Below are 24,475 nucleotides of genomic sequence, written 5' to 3'. Positions count from 1 at the left end.
CACTGCAACCTCCGCATCTCGGGTTCAAGAGGTTCTCATGCCTCAATTTCCAAGACGGGGTTTCGCCATGTTGGCCAAGCTAGTCTTGAACTCCTGACCTCAAGTGATCCGTCTGCCTTGTCTTCCCAAAGTGCTGGGATTACAGGCTTGAGCCACCGCGCTCAGTCTAGTTATCATTATTGATAATAATTATTGATAACAGACAATCATTCAGTGACTTCTAAATGCCAGACTCATTTAACCCCCATTAACACTCTATGAGACAGATACTACTATTATCCCCCTTTTACAGGTAAAGAAACTAAGATCCAGAGAGGTTAGGTAACTCTTCCAAGGTCACTCAGCTAGCAATTGGAGGAACCAGGATTTGAACATACATAAATACTTGTGTATATTCATGAATAGTTTATGGAAAGACATACCCAAGCCGGGTGCAGTGGCTCATGCCTGCAATCCCAGAACTTTGGAAGGCTGAGGTGGGTGGATCACCTGAGGTCAGGAGTTTGAGACCAGCCTGGCTAACATGATGAAACCGTGTCTCTACTAAAAATATAAAATTAGCTGGGCGTGGTGGCGCATGACTGTAATCTCAGTTACTCGGGAGGCTGAGGTAGGAGAATCGCTTGAACCCAGGAGGCAGAGGTTGCAGTGAGCCAAGAACGCGCCATTGCACTTCAGCCTGGGCAACTAGAGTGAAACTCCATCTCAAAAACAAAACAAAAAAGGGAAAGACATACCCAAAACTCTGAATGGTGATTATCTCTGTACAACGGTACTGAAGTTCTAAGGTCTTTTAAATTGTTTGAATTCTCTTTTTACGGTTAGGGTTGCCAGATAAAATACAGGATGCCCACTTAAATTTGAATTTCAGAAAAAGAACAAATTGATTTTTAGTATAAGTACATCCCATGCAATACTTGGAACACACTTAAATAAAAAATTGTTATGTCTCTAAAATCAGAATTTCACTGGGTGCCCTCTATTCGTATTTACTAAATCTGACAACCCTACTTTTAGCTGGCCTTCATTTGGCGAGGCCAGCAGTTCCCCTCATAGTGAAATATCCATTCTCCGGCAATGTGCCATAATCTGATAAAGCAGGATTTTAATAGGTGGCCTAATTCAGATACTGACGTTCCTCAGTACAATGATGACAAATTAATTAGGGTTAATTCAGAAACAACTGTGGTGAAGCTCTGTCTTCCCTTGATTTTTTTTTGACTGAAAGTGATGTGCCATCAATCACGAGAAAATTCAGGTGCCCTCCTAGATGCAGTTTGGCTCTGCCTCTACCCGCTAGAGGAATTCATCCTGGACTAGATAGAGGCTTTTGTTTTTCAAGCCCCCATCACTAAAAAGTAGGCATAGATATTAATGGGCATCTTGGATCCACATCTGGGTATTAGATTATTAGAAGGGCATCAGAATTTGCATGCGGTCCAAACCAGCCACTGCCTCTGAAGTCTTGCAGACCACAGTGCCCGCCGCCCTTCCTCTGGATCCATATCACAAATCATAATATGAAGTGTGTCTCCTTAACTGCTGGTGACTGGAGACTTCTGGGAATTCCTGAGGGAGGGGAAAGGTTTAGCCTGTGGCTTCTAGTCCTGAGGATGCTCCCTTTGAATGTCAGCTACCAGCTGCTTGTGGAACCTAAGACAACAAGGGACATCAAGTACTTCGGGGTCCCAAGCTGTACAACGGGAATCGGTCACGTTCAAACAAAAGCTAGCTCCACTGCTGAAGAGGAACTCCAGGGATCGGAAAGCTCAGCCCCACGAAAGTTGGTCCCGCCTCCGGTGCTGCGGAGGCCAACCTGGGCAAGGGCGCCCCCTGCAGGCTCCCGGCATCAGTGCCGGAGAAGCGCGGTGGACTCTGAGCTGCCGCCGGGTTTGTGGGTGGCTTTGCCTCCCTCACTTTTAAAACCTCCAGCGGTGGCGGTCCCCTTACACCCTGCCTGGGGGGGGATACTTGGAGAGGAGAATGAGGGGCTTCTTCCCAGTGGCCAGAACCAAAGGCAGTACCGATGACTTGAACCTGGGATCTAGAGGGCAAAGAGGACTTTCCTTTATTCAAATTTCCAGGCAGTGATTTATGTTTAGGCCACTGGCTTGGCTGCCGGCTGTAGATTCCATTGACTGGCTGACAAAATTAAGCTCCTGGTTCCTCACGTGGATGCCATCAGATCCCTAGTGAAGAATCCCGTGGAACAAAGCTGTAGAGGTTCTGATAAGATGAGAGAGGCAGACAAGTGGTCACATGAACAGAGAGATTGTGGAGGAATGGTTGCTGCCCTGGCCTCGAGGAGGACCCAAGGTATTTAGCAGTCCACCCAGACGTGCTACTCACAGCAGCCCTGTGAGTAAAGAGCAAGCCTTGGCCTTTCCCTACCCTCTTCTGTGCCTGGAGGCACCGACCTAAAGGTAGGTTATATTTCACTGCTGCCCAGTCCATCAGAGCCAAAACTATGTTGTCACAATTAGTGCTGAATTCGGTAAAAGTTACCATTAAGGAGCTGCACAGAAAAACAGCATTCCTGATTTCTTAGCATCTGATTTGTCAAGAATGGGTGTATAATCTGAATATAAAATGGCCCTTCCAACTTGCCCATCTCCAAGTAAAGGAGGATGGAGGCATTGACTCCTCACGTTGTAGCGGAGGATTTTCACTGACTCAGGAACACGCATGAGGAAGCCTACAGTTCTATCACAAGGCATTTACTCTCCTAATTGCTTCCAACATACAACTCTATGGTGACCGACCAAAGAGTGAGTAACAATAACGGGGACAGCTGAGAGTCCCATCAATAAATTGACAAACCCCCAAGTATATCTGGTGATGCTACCTATGAAGGGATATGATAAATACAAATAAGGAATTTTGAACTTTGCTTTGATAAATACAAGTGAAGGATTGGGACAAAGAGTGGGAGAAAAAGGGACAACTAACAAGTAAACATTTGAGTCTAAACTAACAAGTAAAGATATGAGTCTAAAATGAAATTTCCCTCTACCTTTTTGGTTCTACATGATGATGGTGACCAATCTGATGAAAATTCACTAAGTAAACTGGGACAGAAACTTATAATTTCACAATTCACCGGAAAGATGAAAAGTAAAAATGAAAACTCTTTTTAACTAAATGGTAAATTATGAACAAACTATCTGGGAATCAAATCATAAAGGGGAAAAGGAGGGAGGCCGGGGAAGTACTGAATATGACGATAAACACAAATTTACTACCATCAATTAAGAGATCTTTGATTGAATTTATTTTTTTCCAGATCAGAGCAGGGTTTTTTTTGTGGTTTGTTTGTTTGTTTTGTTTTGAGACGGAGTCTTGCTCTGTCACCCAGGCTGGAGTGCAGCCTGTAGGCCCGGCTACTCGGGAGGCTGAGGCAGGAGAATGGCATGAACCTGGGAGGTGGAGCTTGTAGTGAGCCGCGATTGCACCACTGCACTCCAGCCTGGGCGACAGTGCAAGACTCTGTCTCCAAAAAAAAAAAAAAAAAATTGACTGGGTATCAGTTTTTAAGTACATGACTGCCCTTCGGTAGTTTTTAAAAAATGAACACATTTATCACTTGTCTACAGTAAGTTTGTTTAACTGACTCAATTTGGAGCCTAGGAATTCTGTTCCTGCAGATTCTGACAGTGGGTGCCATATTGGATTACTTTTCTAACGGTGAGAAAATATAGGACAATTTTACCATCCAGGCAAAAGACCAAGTATCTTCTCTGAGAAATCTGACTAGACTAAGAGGAAAGACCAAAAGATATTGGCACTATAGATTTCCTGATGAAACATCCCAGACAGATCACCCCACAGAACATTTCATAATTGATAAGCTCTACCCATGATTTCAGAGCATTTCATCAGGTTGTTAGTCTCTCATTCTTTATTTTATTTTATTTTATTTTATTTTTTTGAGACGGAGTCTCACGCTGTTGCCCAGGCTGGAGTGCAGTGGCGCGATCTCGGCTCACTGCAAGCTCCGCCTCCCGGGTTCCCGCCATTCTCCTGCCTCAGCCTCCTGAGTAGCTGGGACTACAGGCGCCCGCCACCGCGCCCGGCTAATTTTTTTTTTGTATTTTTAGTAGAGACGGGGTTTCACTGTGGTCTCGATCTCCTGACCTTGTGATCCGCCCGCCTCGGCCTCCCAAAGTGCTGGGATTACAGGCTTGAGCCACCGCGCCCGGCCTTAGTCTCTCATTCTTAAAAGTGAACCAACAACAACAGATTGTAGTCTCTGATGTGAAAGACAGAGACCAAAACTAACAGAAAAAAAGAAATCTGGATAAAACAGAAACTTCACAGGAGGGAAGAAAACTTCAACAACAACAACAACACAAAAAAATCTCCACACCTATATTTGAAATCCTCAGATAAGATACTGAAACCTCAAAATAAGAAAAATATGTTGTTTCTGGCCGGGCGCGGTGGCTCAAGCCTGTAATCCCAGCACTTTGGGAGGCCGAGACGGGCGGATCACGAGGTCAGGAGATCGAGACCATCCTGGCAAACACGGTGAAACCCCGTCTCTACTAAAAAAATACAAAAAACTAGCCGGGCGAGGTGGCGGGCACCTGTAGTCCCAGCTACTTGGGAGGCTGAGGCAGGAGAATGGCGTAAATCCGGGAGGCAGAGCTTGCAGTGAGCTGAGATCCGGCCACTGCACTCCAGCCTGGGCGACAGAACAAGACTCCGTCTCAAAAAAAAAAAAAAAGAAAGAAAAAAGAAAAATATGTTGTTTCAGAAAATAGTCAAGAAAAAAACTGAGTCCTTGGAAATTAAGAATGGAAACAAAAGGTGAAAAACTCATTAAAAGGATTGACAATAGAGTCCAGGATATCTCCCAGAAAAAAAAAGAGACCAAGAGGTAGAAATAGAAGAGAAAAGATAAGGAAAAGAGAAGACTAGCCTGGGAGTTCCAGGAAGAGAGAAAAGAGAAAAACAGAGAACATTCTTTTTTAAATAAATTCTTTAAAATTTCCCGAACCTGGTCGGGCATGGTGGCTCACACCTGTAATCCCAGCACTTTGGGAGGCTGAGGCGGGTGGATCATGAGGTAGGAGATCGAGACCATCCTGGTTAACACAGTGAAACCCCGTCTCCACTAAAAATACAAAAAATTAGCCGAGTGTGGTGGCAGGCACCTGTAGTCCCAGCTACTGGGGAGGCTGAGGCCGGAGAATGGTGTGAACCCGAGAGGCGGAGCTTGCAGTGAGCCGAGATCACGCCACTGCACTCTAGCCTGGGCGACAAAGCGAGACTCTGTCTCAAAAAATGAAATAGGCCGGGCGCGGTGGCTCAAGCCTGTAATCCCAGCACTTTGGGAGGCCGAGACGGGCGGATCACTAGGTCAGGAGATCGAGACCATCCTGGCTAACAGGGTGAAACCCCGTCTCTACTAAAAAATACAAAAAGCTAGCCGGGCGACGTGGCGGGCGCCTGTAGTCCCAGCTACTCGGGAGGCTGAGGCAAGAGAATGGCGTAAACCCGGGAGGCGGAGCTTGCAGTGAGCTGAGATCCAGCCACTGCACTCCAGCCCGGGGACAGAGCGAGACTCCGTCTCAAAAAAAAAAAAAAAAAAAAAAAAAAAAAAAGAAATAAAATAAAATAAAATAAAATAATTTCCCTAATCTTAGAAACACAGGTTTTCAGATTGAAAGGGCTCACTTAGTACCCATAACCAATATGGAAATTAACTCACGTCAAGTCACATTATCACGAAATTTCAGAATTCTATGGATAAAAAGATCCGTTACATTTCCAGAGACAGAAAAATAGATCATACATAAAAGATCAGAAATCAGAATGTCTTTAGATTTCTCAGTAGCAATACTGGAAGCTAGAAGACAATTGGGAAATGCCTTCGAAATTCTGGAGGAAAATTATTTTCAACCTAGAATTCTATACTCAGGCAAACTATCAATCAAGTGGGAGAATAGAATAAAAATCATTGCATGATTACAATAAATTCAAAAATGAACTTCTTATGCAACCTTTCTTGGGAAGCTATTGGAATATATGACCCACCAAAATGACAATGAATTCAAGAATGAAGAAGCTAAGGAGACAGAGGATCCAGTAAATGAAAGCTTCAACACAGGAGGAATGAAGGGCATCTTAAGGATATGGAGACTGGAAATTCCGAAGTAAAAGTGAAAAGAGCTTTGAGAATGTCAGCTGTGTACCAGACAGGAGTGGATCCAGGTCTTGTGGGGCCTGAAGCTTATACAATTTGAGGGTCCTCTTCTTAAAAGTAAAATGCAAAATTGCAAATACAAAATTAGGTATGAAAATGTATATTTATTTACAATGAGAAAAGAAATCACAACAAATTACAAAATTTTAAAAGCTAACAAAAATACCACAGACATCACAAAATCTAGAAAGATAGAATTTATTTATTTATTTATTTATTTATTTATTTATTTATTTATTTATTTTGAGATGGAGTTTTGCTCTTGTTGCCCAGGTTAGAGTGCAATGGTGTGATCTCGGCTCACTGCAACCTCTGCCTCCTGGGTTCAAGCAATTCTCCTAGCTCAGCCTCCTGAGTAGCTGGATTACACGCCCAGCTAATTTTTTGTATTTTTAGTAGAGACGGGGTTTCTCCATGTTGGCAGGGCTGGTCTTGAACTCATTTGGCCTCCCAAAGTTCTGGGATTACAGGCGTGAGCCACCACGGCCAGTGGAAAGATAGAATTTTTAAATGAATTAAGTGCTTGATCCCTGTCTATAATACTTTTTTCCTTTATTTTTCAGCTATATACTTTTCCTCCAACAGTGTTTCATGAAAACCTTCAAACCTATAGGAAAGTTAAAAGAACTTTACAGGCTGGGTGCGGTGGCTCAAACCTGTAATCCCAGCACTTTGGGAGGCCGAGACGGGCGGATCACGAGCTCAGGAGATCGAGACCATCCTGGCTAATCCGGTGAAACCCTGTCTCTACTAAAAAATACAAAAAGCTAGCCAGGCGAGGTGGCAGGTGCCTGTAGTCCCAGCTACTCGGGAAGCTGAGGCAAGAGAATGGCATAAACCCGGGAGGCGGAGCTTGCAGTGAGCTGAGATCCGGCCACTGCACTCCAGCCTGGGCCACAGAGCGAGACTCCGTCTCAAAAAAAGAAAAAAAGAAAAAACTTTACAGTGAACACCATATACCTGTCACCTAAATTCTACACTTAACGTTTTGCTGGCGGGGCATGGTGGCTCACACCTGTAAGGCCAAGGCAGGTGGATCACTTGAGCTCAGGAGTTTGAGACTAGCCTGGTCAACATGGTGAGACCCCATCTCTACTAAAAATACAAAAATTAGCCAGATGTGCTGGCATGCACTTGTAGTCCCTGCTACTTGGGAGGCTGAGGTAGGAGGATGGCTTGAGCCCAGGAGGTGGAGGTTGCAGTGAGCCGAAATGGTGCCATTGCACTCCCACCTGGGCAACACAGCCAGACCCTGTCTCAATAAATAAATTAATTAAATAAGTATAGCAAAATTTTTGTTGTTGTTGTTGTTGTTGAGACAGGGTCTGGCTATATCGCCCAGGCTGAAGTGCAGTGGCACAATCTCAGCTGGGCTCAAGCCATCCTCCCACCTTAGCCTCCCAAGCAGCTGGGACTACAGGCGCACCTTTATAGTGCATATTCACTCTTGCACCCAGGGTGAATTACGACAGTAAGAGGTGGGAATATTTCTGGAGGCAATTCCTACTGGAATGGCTGACAATAACCCAACTTTATGTAGCTGGGACTGTGAACTACGTAAATAATCTAACTAAACCCATGCTAATAGATCTCCAATTTATTTCCCATTGGTCTGATCCCAAAACAGCAATGTGAGAAGAAATGTGACTGAGGAAAAGCTGGATAGGAAAGAGACAGCAGTTTAGCCAATCACAGTTAAAATATCTTACTTTGCAAATTTTATGAAACTTATGACCATGTGAATTCATTGCTGAGGCCAGTGAGGGCCCCGAAGCTTAACCTTTACTGGTTTTATGGGAAATCTACCTCTGGAACTAGGTCAACAGGATAACCAATCCATTTTGGAGTAGGTCAGAAAACTCCAGGAGAGATCTCTACAAGATTGGGGGAAAAAAAAAAAAAAAGCCAGGCATAGTGGCTCACACCTGTAATCCCAGCTACTGGGGAGGCTGGGGCACAAGAATTGCTTGAACCCAGGAGGCAGAGGTTGCAGTAAGCTGAGATTGCACCACTGCACTACAGCCTGGGTGACAAAGCAAGACTCTGTCAAAGAAAAGAAAAGAAAAGAAAAGAAAAGAAAGAAAGATTTTTAAAATTTTGTTTTTTTAATCTTATTTTAAAAAGAGTGACAAAGACAGGGTCTCGCTTTGTCACTCAGACTGGAGTGCAGTGGAGCAATCTCAGCTCTTGCAACATCCGCCCTCCAAGCTCAAGAGATCCTCCCACCTAAGCCTCCGGAGTAGCTGGGACCACAGGTGTGCACCACAATGCTCGGCTAATTTTTTAAGGTTTCTGTAGAGACAAGGCCTCACTATATTGCCCAGGCTGGTCTCGAACTCCGGGGCTCAAGAAATCCTCCGGCCTTGGCCTCCCAGAGTGCTGGGATTACAGGCCTGAGCCACACGCCCGGCCCAAGATAAAATTTATAGACAACTGGATGTGTCTCGATACAATGGGAGATTTAGACAATTGACAGAGAATTCAAATTTCATTCCCAGGAGATAATTTATATCAACGACAACAGGTACAGAAAACAAAAAATGTTCTTCAGAAACTTTTTAGTTTATACTTATTTATATAAAGTATTTGTTTACTTTTTTATTGCCTGAGAGCTCTTTGTATACCAGCTGCTTTATACTATTCCTACTAGAGACTAGAGGAAAACCACTTTCAATGCCCCCCAGTGAGAAGAAAAAAGTTGCAATTGGCTGTCACCAAAGCCAATGTCCCTATAAAAGACGGAGGTGGGTAACCTTGTCCCCAAGAAAAGCAGAGTGTATGTCTATGGAGTTTAACCATGGGGATACAACTATCTTGATGTGACCCTCCTAAGAGAAAGACCTCTGTCCAGTGTTTTGAAACAATTCCAGGACAGAAAGTTCTCAATCTTTTACCCATGGCCTTTAAGAAAACCTGGCCAGGCTTGGTGGCTCACACCTCTAATCCCAACACTTCGGGAGGCCAAGGCAGTGGATGGCTTGAGGTCAGGAGTTCCAGACCAGCCTGGCCAACATCATGAAACCCTGTCTCTAAGAAAAATACAAAAATTAGCCAAGTATAGTGGCGAGTGTCTGTAATCTTAGCTACTCAGATGGCTGGAGGCAGAAGAATTGCTTGAACCCAGGAGGCAGAAGTTGCAGTGAACCAAGATTGCACCACAGCACTCTAGCCTGGGCAACAGAGCAAGATGGGAAAAGAGAGAGAGAGAGAGAAAGAGAAGGAAGGGAGGGGAGGGGAGGGGAGGGGAGGGAAAAGAAAAGGAAACGAAGCCCAGCTAATTAGTTTAGGACCAGTCCAGGAGAAGGGAGACTGGGTTTTGGCCTAATATACACGAGCTAGGTTATTTTAATTAGGAAATAATTAATTGGCCTAGAAATAGGCCTATAGGGGGAACAGCCTGGCTTGGGAAGAACATGAGCCTTGGAGTTGGTGAGACCAGATTTCAAATGCCAGTTCTGCTGCTGATCTAACAATGCAACCGAATTGATTAGCTGCTGTTACATACAAAATCACCTCAAAATTTAGTGACTTAGGCCGGGCGCGGTGGCTCAAGCCTGTAATCCCAGCACTTTGGGAGGCCGAGACGGGCGGATCACGAGGTCAGGAGATCGAAACCATCCTGGCTAACACGGTGAAACCCCGTCTCTATTAAGAAATACAAAAAACTAGCCGGGCGAGGTGGCGGGCGCCTGTAGTCCCAGCTACTCGGGAGGCTGAGGCCGGAGAATGGCGTGAACCCGGGAGGCGGAGCTTGCAGTGAGCTGAGATCCGGCCACTGCACTCCAGCCTGGGCGACAGAGCGAGACTCCGTCTCAAAAAAAAAAAAAAAAAAAAATTAGTGACTTAAAAGAACAAGCATTTATTTAGATTACAATTCTGCAGGTCAGCAATTTGGGTCAGTGCTCCTGGTTTCCCTTCCCTCACATGCCTCTGAGGCAGAATAGGGTCTGGCGGTAGAGAACCTAAGGCCGATTCACACTGACTTCCTAGAACTAAATCTAAAGGAAAACCTCGTTTGCAGTGAGCTGAGATCGTACCACCGCACTCCAGCCTGGGTCAACCCCAAGTTTCCACACCCAAGTAACAAAATAAACGACAAAATAAATGACTCCCTTTGCAAGCCTCTCCTCCCCGCTACCACGCCCCGTTTTCTGCCTGGCAGCTGAAAAACTGAAAGTATCTCTGATTAGTCTCCTCCTGCAACCAATCAGGCTTGTCAAGGGCCAAGTCTTCGTTTGCATTGAAGTATAACTTTGTAACTTCAGCCTCTGATTGGTCACTTTTTGCAACCAATCAGACATTTGCATAGGGTGTAACTTGGCAACTGCACTTCAATCTCTGATTGGTTGCATTTACATAGCGTGTATGCCAAGTAACCAATGGAAAACCTCCAAAGGGTATTTAAATCCCAGAAAATTCTGTAACCAGGCCCTTCAGCTGCTTGCTCCCACACTGTGGAGTGTGGTTTTTTGTTTTTCGTTGTTTTTGTTTTTTCTCAATAAATCTGTTTTTGTTGCTTCATTCTTGCTTTGTGCATTTTGTCCAGTTCTTTGTTCAAAGCACCAAGAACCTGGACACCCTCCACTGGTAACACCTTAAGCTACCCACAGGTCAACTAAGTGACCCTGCTTCTGGGAGTTGGCTGGCTGTCAGCTAGGTGCCCCTGTTCTCTTCCAAATGATCTCTCATCCCCAAGTGGGCTAACCTGGACTTGTTCACATGGAGAAAGCAGGGGAGTCCTAGAAAGGGTGGAAGCGTCCAAGGCCATATTTAGGGATCTAGGTTTAGAACTGTATACTGTCATTTCTATCACATTCTGTTCTCTAAAGCAAGTCATAAGGCCAGCCCAGATTCAAGGGGTGTTAAAACAGTTCCCACTTCTTGATAGAAAGAGTGGCTGAGTCACATTGCAAAGGGAGTGGAGACAGGAATGTCGTTAATTAGGGCCATAAAACTGCAATCTACCACAGTGACTTTGGCCAAGTTACCTTGCCTTTATGAGTCTCAGTTTCATTAAGTTTTTTTTGTTGTTGTTTTTGTTTCTGTTTTTGTTTCTGAGACAGAGTCTTGCTGTGTCACCTAGGCTGGAGTGCAGTGGCATGATCTTGGGCTCGTTGCAACCTCCGCCTCCTGAGTTCAAGTGATTCTGCCGCCTCAGCCTCCTGAGTAGTGGAATTACAGGTGCCCGCCACCATGCCTGGCTAATTTCTGTATTTTTAGTAGAGACAGGGTTTCACCATGTTGATCAGGCTGGTCTTGAACTCCTGACCTCAAGTGATGAACCTGCCTCGGCCTCACAAAGTGCTGGGATTACAGGCCTGAGCCACCACGCCCAGCCTCTTTCATGAAGTTTTAACTGAAAATAATGGCACATATCTGAAACAATTTTAGTAAGGAATAGGAATAATATACCTATGCCTATTACTAGTGAGCATAGCATCTGTTAGTTTATCTGAAACGTATTGGCTAAAAACTGCAGCTATCTTATTCTTCTTGGTTCAAGTCAAGTTCTTTTCACCCTCAGGGCCTTTGCAATTGCTGTTTCTTTTTGCCTGGAATGCTCTCATTTCAGATTTTCACATGACGGGTTCTTCTCACTCAGTACTCAGCTCAACTCCCCACTTCTCGTACACACCTCCCTGACCAACCTATCTAATGCCCTTACCTCCATTTTCACCTTCACCTTTTATATATTTATTGCCTTTTAACTCTTGTCAATATCAAAAAAATTATGTAATATATTCTTTAGCTTACTTTTTTATTTTTGAGACAGGGTCTTGCTTTGTTGCCCAGGTTGTAGTGCAGTGGCATGATCCTGACTCACTGCAACCTCTGCCTCCTGGGCTCAAGCAATCCCCCCACCTCAGCCTCCCGAGTAGCTGGGACTACAAGTGTGTGCCACCACGCCTGGCCAATGTTTGCATTTTTTGTAGAGACAAGGTTTCGCTATGTTGCCAAGGCTGGTCTCGAACTCCTGAGGTCAAGCAGTCCTCCTACTTTGGCCTTCCAAAGTGCTGGGATCACAGGCATGAGCCACCACACCCAGCCCAGCTTATTTTTTTATTGCTTGTCTCTCCCACTAAAGTGCAAGCTCTGTGAAAGGAGTAGCTTTGCCTGTTGTGTTTATTGATGTATATCCCAAAAACAAAAATGTGATTGGTACTTAGCAGGAGTGCAAAAATATTTGTTCAATTAATTTCTTGGCTGATTGATGGATGAATAAATATGGCATTAGGTTGGGCTCTGAGGAAATGGCATATAGATTGGTTACTTTTGTAGGGGGAGAAATAGGAGGTTGAGTAAATATTTGAAGTTTGAGGTCATAACTAGGTCCAGTGAGAGGCCACAGTAGAGAACCTTAAGCAGAGAGGGGGCCCTGAATGCCTGTGAGTGACAAGTGGTACCCAAATAGGCCTTTTTTAATAGTCCTGTAGACTCTGAGCCTCACTCTGCACCTTTTGCCCTTTTATCGTTTACATTATTCCTTTTGACTTAGCACATTTCCTTGTAGAATTTATCCTTTGGCTATACTTTAAAAGATTTTGCCAAGCTATATGAACAAGGAATTTCATTCAATTTTTTTTTTCTTTTTGAGACAGAGTCTCACTCTGTCATTCAGGCTGGAGTGCAGTGGCATGATCTTGGCTCACTGTAGTCTCGACCTCCTGGACTCAAGTGATCCTCCTTCCTCAGCCTCCCATGCAGCTGGGACCACATATGTGCACCACCACAACTGACTAATTTTTTTATATTTTGTAGAGACAGAGTCTCACTTCATTGCCCAGGCTTGTCTCGAACTGTAAGGCTCAAGTGACCGTCCTGTCTTGGGCTCCTGAAGTGTTGGGATTACAGGCGTGAGCCACTGCACCTGGCCAAAAGGAACACTTAAGAACAAAAAAGTTCTCTTAGAAATTTAAATTGTGAAAACTCTGAATAAGAGGAGTCCCAGAGAGAACAAATAAAATAAATGGGAAGAAGTTATCAAGGAATAATTTCAAAAAACTTTCCAAGAACTGGACATAAGCTTCTAGATGGAAAGAGCCCTTTCATAGCCAGCACAATGGTTTTAAGTAGAAATAACGTTATGGCAAGTCATTGGGAAATTTTAGAGCAACAGGAACAAAGAAAGAATCCTATAAACTTCCAGGAGGAAACACAAAGACTGCAGAATCAGAATGGCACTGGATGCCTCATCCTTTAAAATGTTCATTTAAGGTTACGTTTATTGTATTTTGACCCAATATTTCTAGGTATTTGTGTTGAGAATGGTGCTGCCATATTTCCTGAATAGCTAAAATGTGAGTCCCATGAAGGCAGGGATCCTCTTTTTTCACATATGTATCCATGTTCCTAGAACAATGTCTGAAATGTATTGAGTACTCCATAAATACTTGTTAAATGAATAAATAAAGTAGAAACTCACATTGATGTTTTAACGCAATAATGCTTCTTTTTTTTTTTTTTTTTTTTTTTTTTTTGAGACGGAGTTTCGCTCTTGTCCTCCAGGCTGGAGTGTAAATGGCGTGATCTTGACTCACTGCAACCTCCACCTCCCAGGTTCAAGCAATTCTGCTGCCTCAGCCTCCCAAGTAGCTGGGATTCAGGTGCCTGCCACCACGCCCAGCTGATTTTTGTATTTTTAGTAGAGGAGGGTTTCACCATGTCGAACAGACTGGTCTCAAACTCCTGAGCTCAGGCTATCTGCCCGCCTTGGCCTCCCAAAGTGCTGAGATTACATGATGCAGGTTCCTGGCCTGCATCATAATGTATTTAACCTTATTGATGAGCTCAGTGGCTCTTTCCAATGCTTCAGGTGATTTAAATAATACTGAATGATGGCCGAGAGCAGTGGCTCACACCTGTGATCCCAGCACTTTGGGAGGCCAATGAGAGCGGATGACTTGAGGTCAGGAGTTCCAGACCAGCCTGGCCAATATGGTGAAGCCCTCTCTCTATTGAAAAAAAAAAATTAGTTAATTAGTTGGGTGTGGTGGCAGGTCCCTGTAATCCCAGCTACTCAGGAGGCTGAGACAGAAGAATCAGTTGAACCTGGGAAGTGGAGGTTGGAGTAAGCTGAGATCATGCCACCCCACTCCAGTTTGTATGACAGAATGAGACAGAATGAGACTGTCTCCCCAAAAAAAAAAAAAAAAAAAAAAATTTGAGTGACATTCCTTGGTGACAGAGCAAAACTTTGTCTAAAAACAAACAAACAAAAAAACTCCTTTTCCCTAGACTCCTATACTTCTTTCTTGGATATAAAATCTTTGCTTATCTCCTCCAGTGATTTCAATAACATTTGTAAAAGTTCTTTCCAACTTTCTGACTTCTTCCTTTGTCATTTTTGTTTTAGTCTCTCTTCCACAGGCTTTGCTCAAATATCTGTACACAACTGCCTGTCTATTCATATTTAAGAATGACTTACTAAAAATATGATTAGAAGTTTCATGCATGGGTGGGGTGAACTGACTATACCATTTTATTTTATTGGAGTCTTATCCTCTACAGATTTTTTTTTTTTTTTTGAGACAAAGTTTCACTCTTGTTGCCTAGGCTGGAGTGTAGTGGTGCAATCTCGGCTCACTGCAACCTCCATCTCCTGGATTCAAGCGACTCTCGCGCTTCAGCCTCCCAAGTAACTGGGATTACAGGTACCCACCACCATGCCCAGCTTTTTTTGTATTTTTAGTAGAGACGGGGTTTCATCATGTTGGCCAGGCTGGTCTTGAACTCCTGACCTCAGGCGATCCACCTGCCTCGGCCTCCCAAAGTGCTGGGATTACAAGCATGACCTCTACAATTTTTTTTGGTGGTGGGATAGTCTACCACTCTGGAGAAGACCCTCCCAAACTCTTGCCTGGGAGGTATAAGCCTGGCCACTAAGGTTCTCAGAGCCAAATGGGGAAACAGGCTAGGTTATCACTGTTCACTATGTAGACTTTGATTTACCTCTCTTGAATGCAGTGCAGTATCCCTGTCCTCAGCTGTGTCTGGTGTCTCCCAGTCAAAAGGCCCTCAAGTGTAGTCACTCGAGAGGATGAAGCTCCAGTCTTCTTCCAGAGTAGGAAATGAGATATAACTTCTTGCTATACAGACTTTCAAACAATAAGCTTGCTTTTGGCATTATCTTCACCCACTTTCAGAGTTACATGGTGCCTCAAATGTTTAAGTCTTTCAGGGTTCTGCATATTAATTAGCTTGACTCTTAGTGTCTCTACTGCTAGCCGAGGTTTACAGCATTCTCTTAGTTACTTCTCAACCACTTGCTTTCCACCAAACTTTGGTGCTGTCATCCTCTCTTCTTTTCTTTGTTTCTCCCTTTACTGTCATGAGGTATTCAATCTGCCACATTTAACTGGAAGTTGGGGCTTAGCTTTTAATGCCCCCATGGAAACAGAAAACAAGACCCTGGGTCAAAGAAACATTGGAATTGAAACTGAGATCCCCTACATAAAGCCAGGCCTTTGAAAGCAATGTAGTATCAGTGAAAGGGTAGACTAGAAAAAAACCCCACCAACTGGCATACCAAAATGACAAAGAAGCTCTTTACCTTGACTCTGAGTAGGAAAAAGAACTCTCCTTAAAAATTTATAGACAGGCCGGGCACTATGGTTCACACCTGTAATCCCAGCACTTTGGGAGGCTGAGGCGGGTGGAACACCTGAGGTCAGGAGTTCAAGACCAGCCTGAACAACATGGTGAAACCCCATCTCTATTAAAAATACGGCCGGGCGCGGTGACTCAAGCCTATAATCCCAGCACTTTGGGAGGCTGAGACAGGTGGATCACAAGGTCAGGAGATCGAGACCATCCTGGCTAACACAGTGAAACCCCGTCTCTACTAAAAAATACAAAAAACTAGCCGGGTGAGTTGGCGGGCGCCTGTAATCCCAGCTACTCGGGAGGCTGAGGCAGGAGAATGGCATAAACCTGGGAGGCGGAGCTGCAGTGAGCTGAGATCCGGCCACTGCACTCCAGCCTGGGCGACAGAGCGAGACTCCGTCTCAAAAATAAATAAATAAATAAATAAATACAAAAATTAGCCAGGCGTGATGGCGCATGTCTATAATCCCAGCTATTTGGAAGGCAGCTATGCTCACCACTATACCACCAACGCATCTAATCTCAGCTACCTGGGAGGCTGAGGTATGAGAATCACTTGAATCTGGGAGGCAGAGGTTGCCATGAGTCAAGATCGCACCATTGTACTCCAGCCTGGGCAACAAAGTGAGACTCTGTCTTGAAAAAACAAACAAAAATTATAGACAGAGAAATGGCACACAACTGAATTAATACCATTAGGGAATCTTAAGCCTAGAAACTGATGTAAAATTGGTCCTAGATATAGGATACTCCTAGAGTGTCTGGTCCTGAGTATATGATGTTTTCTAGGTTGTCTGGCCTTGCAGAAGCAAATGAAAAAGTATTTTGAAAGTATTAATACATGGAGAGTCCCACCACTAATGCTACTAATGCTAAGTGAAGATGATCTCCAAATTCATAATTATGACACACAAAGGAAACAATCTTTTTTTTTTTTTTTTGAGTCAGGCTCTCATTCTTTCACCCAGGATAGAGTTCAGTGATACAATCATAGCTCACTACAGGCTTGAGCTCTCAGGCTCAAGTGATCCTCCCTGCCTCAGCCTCCCAAAGTAGCTAGGACTACAGACATGGGCCACCATGCTCAGCTGATTTTTAAATTTTTTTGTAGAGATGGGGTCTTGCTATGTTGCCCAGGCTGGTCTCAAACTCCTGGCCTCAAGTTATCCTCCAATCTTGGCCTCCCAAAGTTTTGGGATTACAGGTGTGAGCCACCATGCTCGACCTGAAACAATTTTAGGAAGCAAATTATGTTAAGAACAGAAATTGCCTTTACTGTCTATGTTAATGACTTAAATTCTATGTCAGGACACCTCAAGAGATGTTGTTTTTGCTTCTAGGCTGGGACAATCCCAGTTTTCTTCCAGGTTGACTCTGTCCTGAGTGGATCAGTGTAAGGAAGTTGGGCAAAAAAAGAAAAAAAAATACACAGAAGAATATTTCAAGATATCTCATTATAAATATCTGTACAGATATGTGCATACTTTTTTCTGGACAGAATCATGAGAAAGTGTTAAAAATGATTTTCTTTGGGGAGAGGGATTTGGGGTAAGAGGAATAGGAAGTTTTCAATTTCCCTTTTTTAAAAGATTCCTTTTCAGTTTGAATTTCTGATGTTATACATATATATTACTTTTAAAAAGTGATAACAAGGCTTAATTGTATTGTGAGGTTACAGGGATACAGACAATTTCTTATTTCCTTTTTTAAAAAACTGGTTAATATCATAGTATTGGTTTAAAAAAATCCCAAAACAACATAAACATAAACATGTCCTAAACCTGGTCTGGCTCAGAACTTTTCCCCCCATATGTAATTTACAACCTACTTCTGGGAATAAATTAACACACTTGACAAAAGGTGTAAACGATTTTCTGACAAACTCTAGAGATTGAAGACTTCGTAGAAGCCCAGTTACCCAGCTGTCAGTCAAGAGTCTAATTACCTTTAACTAAACACGGTTTTCTTTGATAGCTAGTCTAACAATGTTTACCTCTTTTTTTTTTTTTTTTTTCTTTTTTGATACAGGGTCTCAGCTGTGTCACACAGGCTGGAGTGCAGTGGGCCGATCACAGCTCACGATGGCCTCAACTGCCTGGGCTCAAGCAATCCTCCTGCCTCAACTTTCTGAGTAGCTGGGAACTACAGGCGTGCCACCACACCCGGCTAATTTTTTGATTTTTATCAAGAGAGTCTCGCTATGTTGTCCAAACTGGTCTCAAACTCCTGGGCTCAAGCAATCTGCCCCCCTCGACTTCCCAAAGTGCTGGGATTACAGGCATGAGCCACCAAGCTTGGTCTGATTATCTGTAGAAATTAAATGTCTTTATCAAGAGTAAATCTTTGAATTGGCCTAATAGACTCTTTTTCCTTTGCAGCAAGATTTGTGATAAAGTTTGTAAGTGGTCATTACTAAAGTGTTTGAAAAAAATTTTTAAACATGTTTTAAATCTTCAAAAAGCTGGGTAATGTTTACCTCCATTACTTGTATAAAAGATGAGGGTTCGATAGATGACAGGACATAGAACCACAGGAATAGAATGTAATTCATTCATTCCTTTGACAAGTATTTGAGTGCCTACCCTATGCCAGACTGGCAAGTCCTTGGGGGTCTACCACGTGCCAGGCAGTGTTCTTGAAGCTGGGGATACAAAAATGAACAAACGAGATTCGGGGAATAAAACTACAGTTCCCACAGTGTCTTGCTCTTTGGCTTTTTTCCAGGGGTCCCTACTTTCCACGACTCTCTTCCCCTGATTCTCTTTGGGCAGAAAAGCCCCGCCCGCCTATCTGCCATTTAAGCCGCGCCCCTTGGGAATGGACTACAACTCCCACAATGCATTCGAGGGGCCCCGTATCAGGGCGCCACCTCTCTCCCGGCTTTGCTGGGACGACTACAGTACCCAGAACGCCCTGCTTCGCCTCCTGGGTGTTATCGCCCCTTTCCCGGTGCCGGACGCGGTAGTGGCTAGCCAGAGTGTCAGGCCTGGGGCTTTCTGTGTCCTTCCCTGGGTCAGGGACGAGCCAGTGACTTGACTCTTGGGCGCTAAGCTTGGGAGGGAGCGCAGGAGGCCGCTGTCCTTCCTTTCCGGTTCACGTCACCCTTCTCTCCCTCTCTTGCTCCACCTGCAGCCACTTGGACGGCTCCGGGACTGATTGCCTGGGGCAGGGGTGGCAGTCGAGGCCGCCGGGGCCGAGGTGAGGCTGCAGCTCCCCGGGCGGCGGTAGCGCAGGGGAGGAGGAGGAGAGAAGATGGCGTCGGAGCTGGAGCCAGAGGTGCAGGCCATCGACCGGAGTTTGCTGGAATGTTCGGCCGAGGAGATTGCGGGGGTGAGTGCCGGGACCCGGGCGGGTACGTCCGCCCCTCGCAGGCCGCGCCCGCGGGGAGGAACCGACTCCTGGACGCCCTGGAGCAGCCCGACCCAGACTTGGGGAAACAGCTGTGCCGGCCCTCGCCTTGTGGGGTAACAGCCCGGGGAGGCCACCGATCCTGCCCCTCTCTTTCCATTTTCAACAGCTCCCAGAGCTGCGCTGTGCACTAACTACGTTTACTTTCCCTTTCTGCCCAGGAGAGTGCACGGCTCTTCCATCATACCTCCTTTCTCCTAGCCGCCCATGAAGTCTCCCAACACATGGGCCTTTGCCCTTTATATGTATCAGCTCTTGGAAGAGGAGAGGAGACGCTTCTTGTGTTTTTGGTATAATCGCCCTACTTTATCTAGTTGATTGTTTTTCCTGAGATAAGCGGAGCCGTGTGCTCCTCCGACTAAACATGCCACCCTAACCAAGCCCCTACTTTGTTTTTGGGACTGCCACAGACACCAAGAAGGCAAACGACACTACCCTTCGTTACCCCTTTCAGTGCCCCCTATTTTTTTTTTTTTTTTTTTTTTTTTGCACCGGTTTGATTAGTTGACAACGTTGATGCATGTGTGGAAAGTTTACTGAGTATGAGAAAGTAGTCGTGGAGGCTGGGAAATTTTAAAAATATTTTTTCTAGGAGTTAGGGGTAATTGGATGGAGAACAAATGTTACATAACGTTGATAGAGCAGTTTTCAACGAATACTGTATAAGCTAAACGTGAGAATTGGTCACAGTGTAGTAGGAGCAGTTATGCTCCAAACGTAAAGCCATTCAAACGCAGTATTGCATTAAAACTGTAATATGAATATTCTAGTGTAAATAGCAGAGTTGTAGAGTAATAAACTTAACAGCATCTTTCACCAATAAGGACAGGGAACACCCATTAGAAGAGATTGCCCAGAATGATTATGAATGGACCAAGACAGCTTGGGCCCCACCTCTAAGACCTCCAGTTAAAAAGGCTAGTAGGAGGGAAGTGACCCGTGAGTAAAAGTCAGCAATCTGAATGCTACGAACAAAATTTGGGATTGGGGGCACTGTGGAGCTGTTGGTCAGTGAGTAGTTATTTTGCGTGAATTGATGAGGACATTAAGTCCAGGTAGAAAGAAATGTCAGGAGTAGAAGTGAAAACTTTAAAGAAATACGTTGTTAAATGCTGAATCTTTGCTTGTTTGGGTGTGTTTTGTTGTTGTTGTTTGTTTTTGTTTTTGAGACGGACTTTCGCTTTTGATGCCCAGGGTGGAGTGCAATGGCCCGATCTCGGCTCACCGCAACCTCCGTCTCCCCGGTTCAAGCGATTCTCCTGCCTCAGCCTCTCGAGTAGCTGGGATTATAGGCATGCACCACCACGCCCCACTAATTTTGTATTTTTAGTAGAGATGGGGTTTCTCCATGTTGATCAGGGTGGTCTCGGACTCCCGACCTCAGGTGATCCACCGGCTTGGGCCTCCCAAAGTGCTGGGATTACAGGCGTGAGCCACTGCGCCCTGCCTTGGGTGTGTTTTTTTAAACCTACTTACTTGTTTAGCCTAGGTCTGTTTTCATTTACTTTCTACTTAATATTGCACACAACTCAAGGAATTTCTGCCTTTCGTTTATCAGAGATTTGAAAAAAGAAAATGAAAGTAGTGTTACAAGTAAACTGTTAAATAGTAATGACAGCTATTTGCTCTCCATGCCTCTTCTAATTGATATCTGTTGCTTACCTCAAAGTACTGTTGTGGTTTTTTTTCTGTCACTGAATTTTGTGTCTTGGCCCAGTGATAGAGGATACAAATTCCGTTATCCCATTCTAAAAGTGCAAACTATCAGGTGATAGGAGGTTCTCCAATTTGTAGAGGCTCCTGAGAAAACTGGTTATAAAAGTAGTGCTGGAGGCCAGTGCTCCTAGTTCTTGTTCAGTGAAATTCTCAGGCAGATGCAGTAGGGAAAAATCAAGGGAAATGCAACAAAAAATTATTAATTTGGACTTCATTTGAGTTTGTGAAGATCACAATCTGAGCTACATTTTACCCTGTTTGCTTTTTTTTTTCTTTTTTTTGAGACAGAGTCTTGCTCTGTTGCCAGGCTGGAGTGCAATGGCACGATCTTGGCTCACTGCAACCTCTGCCTCTGGGGTTCAAGTGATTCTCCTGCCTCAGCCTTCCAAATTACAGCTGGGATTACAGGCATGCACCACCACGCCTGACTAATTTTTGTATTTTTAGTAGAGACAGGGTTTCCCCATGTTGGCCAGGATGGTCTCGAGCTCCTGACCTCAGGTGGTCTCTCCACCTTGGCCTCGCAAAGTGCTGGGATTACAGGTGTGAGCCACCGTGCCCAGCCTACCCTGTTTACTTTTAAATGCCTTCTGAACAGTAAGATTTTTTTTTTTAAGTTTAGTCTGAAGACCAACACAATTCTCTCAAATAGAGAAGATGCAAACTCTTTTTTTTTTTTTTTTTTTTGGTAAGAGATGGGGTCTTACACTGCTGCCCAGGCTAGAGTACAGTGACGTGATCATAGCTCACTGCAGCCTTGACCTCCTAGTCTCAAGAGATCCTCCTACCTTGAAAATGAATATTAAAATATAATTCCTTCAATTATATGACCTTAATCTTGCCTTACTTTGTGAGGACTTTACTGTCTGTATTAAGTTAAAACACCTAAGATTTAAAACTTTTTTCAGCTTAGGCTTCAGCTTTTTATCACACATTTAAATTAATAAAGTTTTCTCTTAGGTTGAAAGTACATTTTAGGGAAGAGAAACAAGTAGAGAAAACAGTGATTGTAGGCTTCAGACCTGTCATTGGTAATTTGTTAGGATCACTTCCATTTAAAAATCACCTAACGAGCACTAGTGTCATCCTTTCCACATTTCATTTACACATCGCTTTTCTTATTCCTGTTATAAGGAGGAAGAACTTTTTGTGATCCCATCCATTCCAGCTAGTATGGCTCACAAAGAAAAGCATCTAAGCTGACTCTTTAGTATTTGTAGGTTTAGGATATTACAGTGGCCCTCTCTTCTCATTCTTCTCTTGTTAGAATTGATTCCATAAGTATGACTTTCCCAACATTTCTTGACTCGGTTTACTTTCCATACTACATATGGTTATAGTGTATTCCAATGGGTGATTGTGGCTTTAAAAGTAAACATGCCGGGTGTGGTGGCTCACGCCTGTAATCCCAGCACTTTGGGAGGCTGAGGCGGGCAGATAACGAGGTCAAAAGATAGAGACTATGCTGGCCAACATGGTGAAACCCTGTCTCTACTAAAAATACAAAAATTAGCCAGGCATGGTGGTGCACCCCTGTAATCCCAGCTATTTGGGAAGCTGAGGCAGGAGAGTTGCTTGAACCCAGGAGGCTGAGGTTGCAGTGAGCCGAGATCACGCCACTGCACTCCAGCCTGAGTGACAAAGTGGGACCCCGTCTTTTTCCCCTGAGTATAAAAGAAATACAGGTTGGGAGCACTGGGTCATGCCAGTAATCCCAGCTATTTGGGAAGCTGAGGTGGGAAGACTGCTTAAGTCTAAGAGTTTGAGACCAGCCTGGGCAACATAGCTAGATCCTGTCTCTACTAAAAAAAAAAAAAAAAAAAAAAAAAAAAAAGGCTGGGTGTGGCTTAGCTACTGAGAAGGCTAAGCAGGGAGGCTCGCTTGAGCCCAGGTGTTCGAAGTTATAGTGAGCTATGATCTTGCCTCTGTACTCCATCTTGGGTGATAGAGACCCTGTCTCCAAAAACAATTTTTTTTTTAATAAATAGGAATTTGTTAAGTTTTGTAGATGTTAGGTCTGTATTAGTTATCTTTTTGCTGTACATTTTTTTTTCTTTTTTTGAGACTGAGTCTGGCTCTGTCGCCCAGGCTGGAGTGCAGTGGCCGGATCTCAGCTCACTGCAAGCTCCGCCTCCCGGGTTTACGCCATTTTCCTGCCTCAGCCTCCGGGCTGTACATTTTTTAAACCGTTTTATTGAGATGTAACTCACATAATGTACAGTTCAGTAGTTTTTTAGTATATTCAGAGTTGTGCAATCATCACTATGATCAATTTTAGGACATTTTTATCACCCCAAAAAAGAAATCCTGTACCTATTGGCAGTCATTTCCCATTTGCACCTAAACTCCTGAGGCCTAATCAACTACTAATTTTTGTCTCCGTAGATTTGCCTTTTCTGGATATTTCGTATAAATGGAATTCAACATACTGTCATTTGTGGCTGACTTCTTTATCTTAAGATAATGTTTTGAAGATTTATCCATGTTGTACCATGTTCAGGTTGAGTATCGTTACTCTTGCCACCAGGAGTGTTTTGGATTTTGGATTTTTTTGGATTTTAAAATATTTGCAGTTATACCAGTTGAGGATCCTTACTCCGAAATCCAAGTGTTTCAATGAGTACTTCTTTGAGCGTGACCTTTGAGCATCATGTGGGTACATGAAGTTTCAGATTTTGGATCATTTTGGATTTCACATTTTCAAATTAGGGATGCTCAACCTGTGTCAGTAATTCATTCTTTTTATTGCCAAATGACATTCCTGTGTGTAGGTAAACCATATTTTATTTGTTCATCAGTTGGTGAATATTTGGGTTGTTTCTGCTTTTTGGGTATTATGAATCATGTTGCTGTGAACATTCTTTTACGAATTTTTGTGGGGACCTATGGTTTTGTTTCTCTTGGGTGTGTGTGTGTGTGTATATATATGTGTATATGTGTGTGTGTGTGTGTATATATATATATCTAGAAGTGAAATTGGTGGGTTATATGTTAACTATTTTGAGGAACTGCCGGATTTTTCCAAAGCCGTTGCATTGTTTTACATTCCCACCAGTAGTGCATGAGAGTTGCAGTTTCTCCACATCCTTGTCAACACTTGTTTTTGCCTGTGCTTTGATTACAGCCATTCTTTTGGGTGTTGTGCCTTCTCATTGTGGTTTTGATTTGCATTTCCCTCATGAGTCATGTTGAACATCTTTTTATGAGCTTATTGGCCATTTTTATGTCTTCTTTGCCCATTTTCAATTAGTCTTTTGACCTATTAAATTTCTATTTTTATTTGTAAATACTCTCCTTCATTTGTAGGACTCTTAATATAATTTGTTTAAATTTTTTCTCAATATATTCCCCAAAACTCCCAATTGAGCACTAGTGTTTTTATGATTATAAGCACTAGTTGTTTCATGATTAACTTACTTGTTGCTTATCCTTGTTTGAAAGCAAAACCATAAGTGGTTAAAGGATACAATTTTAATTGGGTATAGAGTAATAGAGACTGTAATAAAAGGCTAACCTCTAGGAATTCTTTCATTTTTCATT

General features: G+C 43.7%; 1 protein-coding gene and 1 long non-coding RNA gene across 17 annotated transcripts in view; both read left to right on the top strand.

Moving 5' to 3' along the window:
• The first annotated feature begins 1,571 nt into the window (after positions 1-1,571).
• Positions 1,572-18,508, top strand: LOC141410109 (uncharacterized). Its single transcript, XR_012433805.1, has 2 exons — positions 1,572-2,423; positions 17,840-18,508. It is a non-coding gene; the product is annotated as an uncharacterized lncRNA (long non-coding RNA).
• A 230-nt stretch (positions 18,509-18,738) lies between these two features.
• UBR2 (ubiquitin protein ligase E3 component n-recognin 2) overlaps positions 18,739-24,475 on the top strand; it is a 130,163-nt gene continuing 124,426 nt past the window's right edge. For 15 of the 16 annotated variants that reach the window (XR_012433804.1, XR_010586416.1, XR_012433803.1 and 12 more), the window contains exon 1: positions 18,739-19,141. Coding sequence is in view for 8 of the 16 variants with exons in the window: in XM_045390901.3 (XP_045246836.1) it covers positions 19,064-19,141 (78 nt within the window). In the remaining 8 variants the exon portion in view is untranslated. Of the gene's footprint in view, positions 19,142-19,368; positions 19,510-24,475 lie in introns of those variants that run through there. The other variant, XM_045390902.3, reaches the window with a different exon arrangement.

The sequence above is a fragment of the Macaca fascicularis genome, chromosome 4 (assembly GCF_037993035.2).
Source record: "Macaca fascicularis isolate 582-1 chromosome 4, T2T-MFA8v1.1".
NCBI lineage: Eukaryota > Metazoa > Chordata > Mammalia > Primates > Cercopithecidae > Macaca > Macaca fascicularis.
This window is presented reverse-complemented; position numbering and strand designations above follow the sequence as displayed.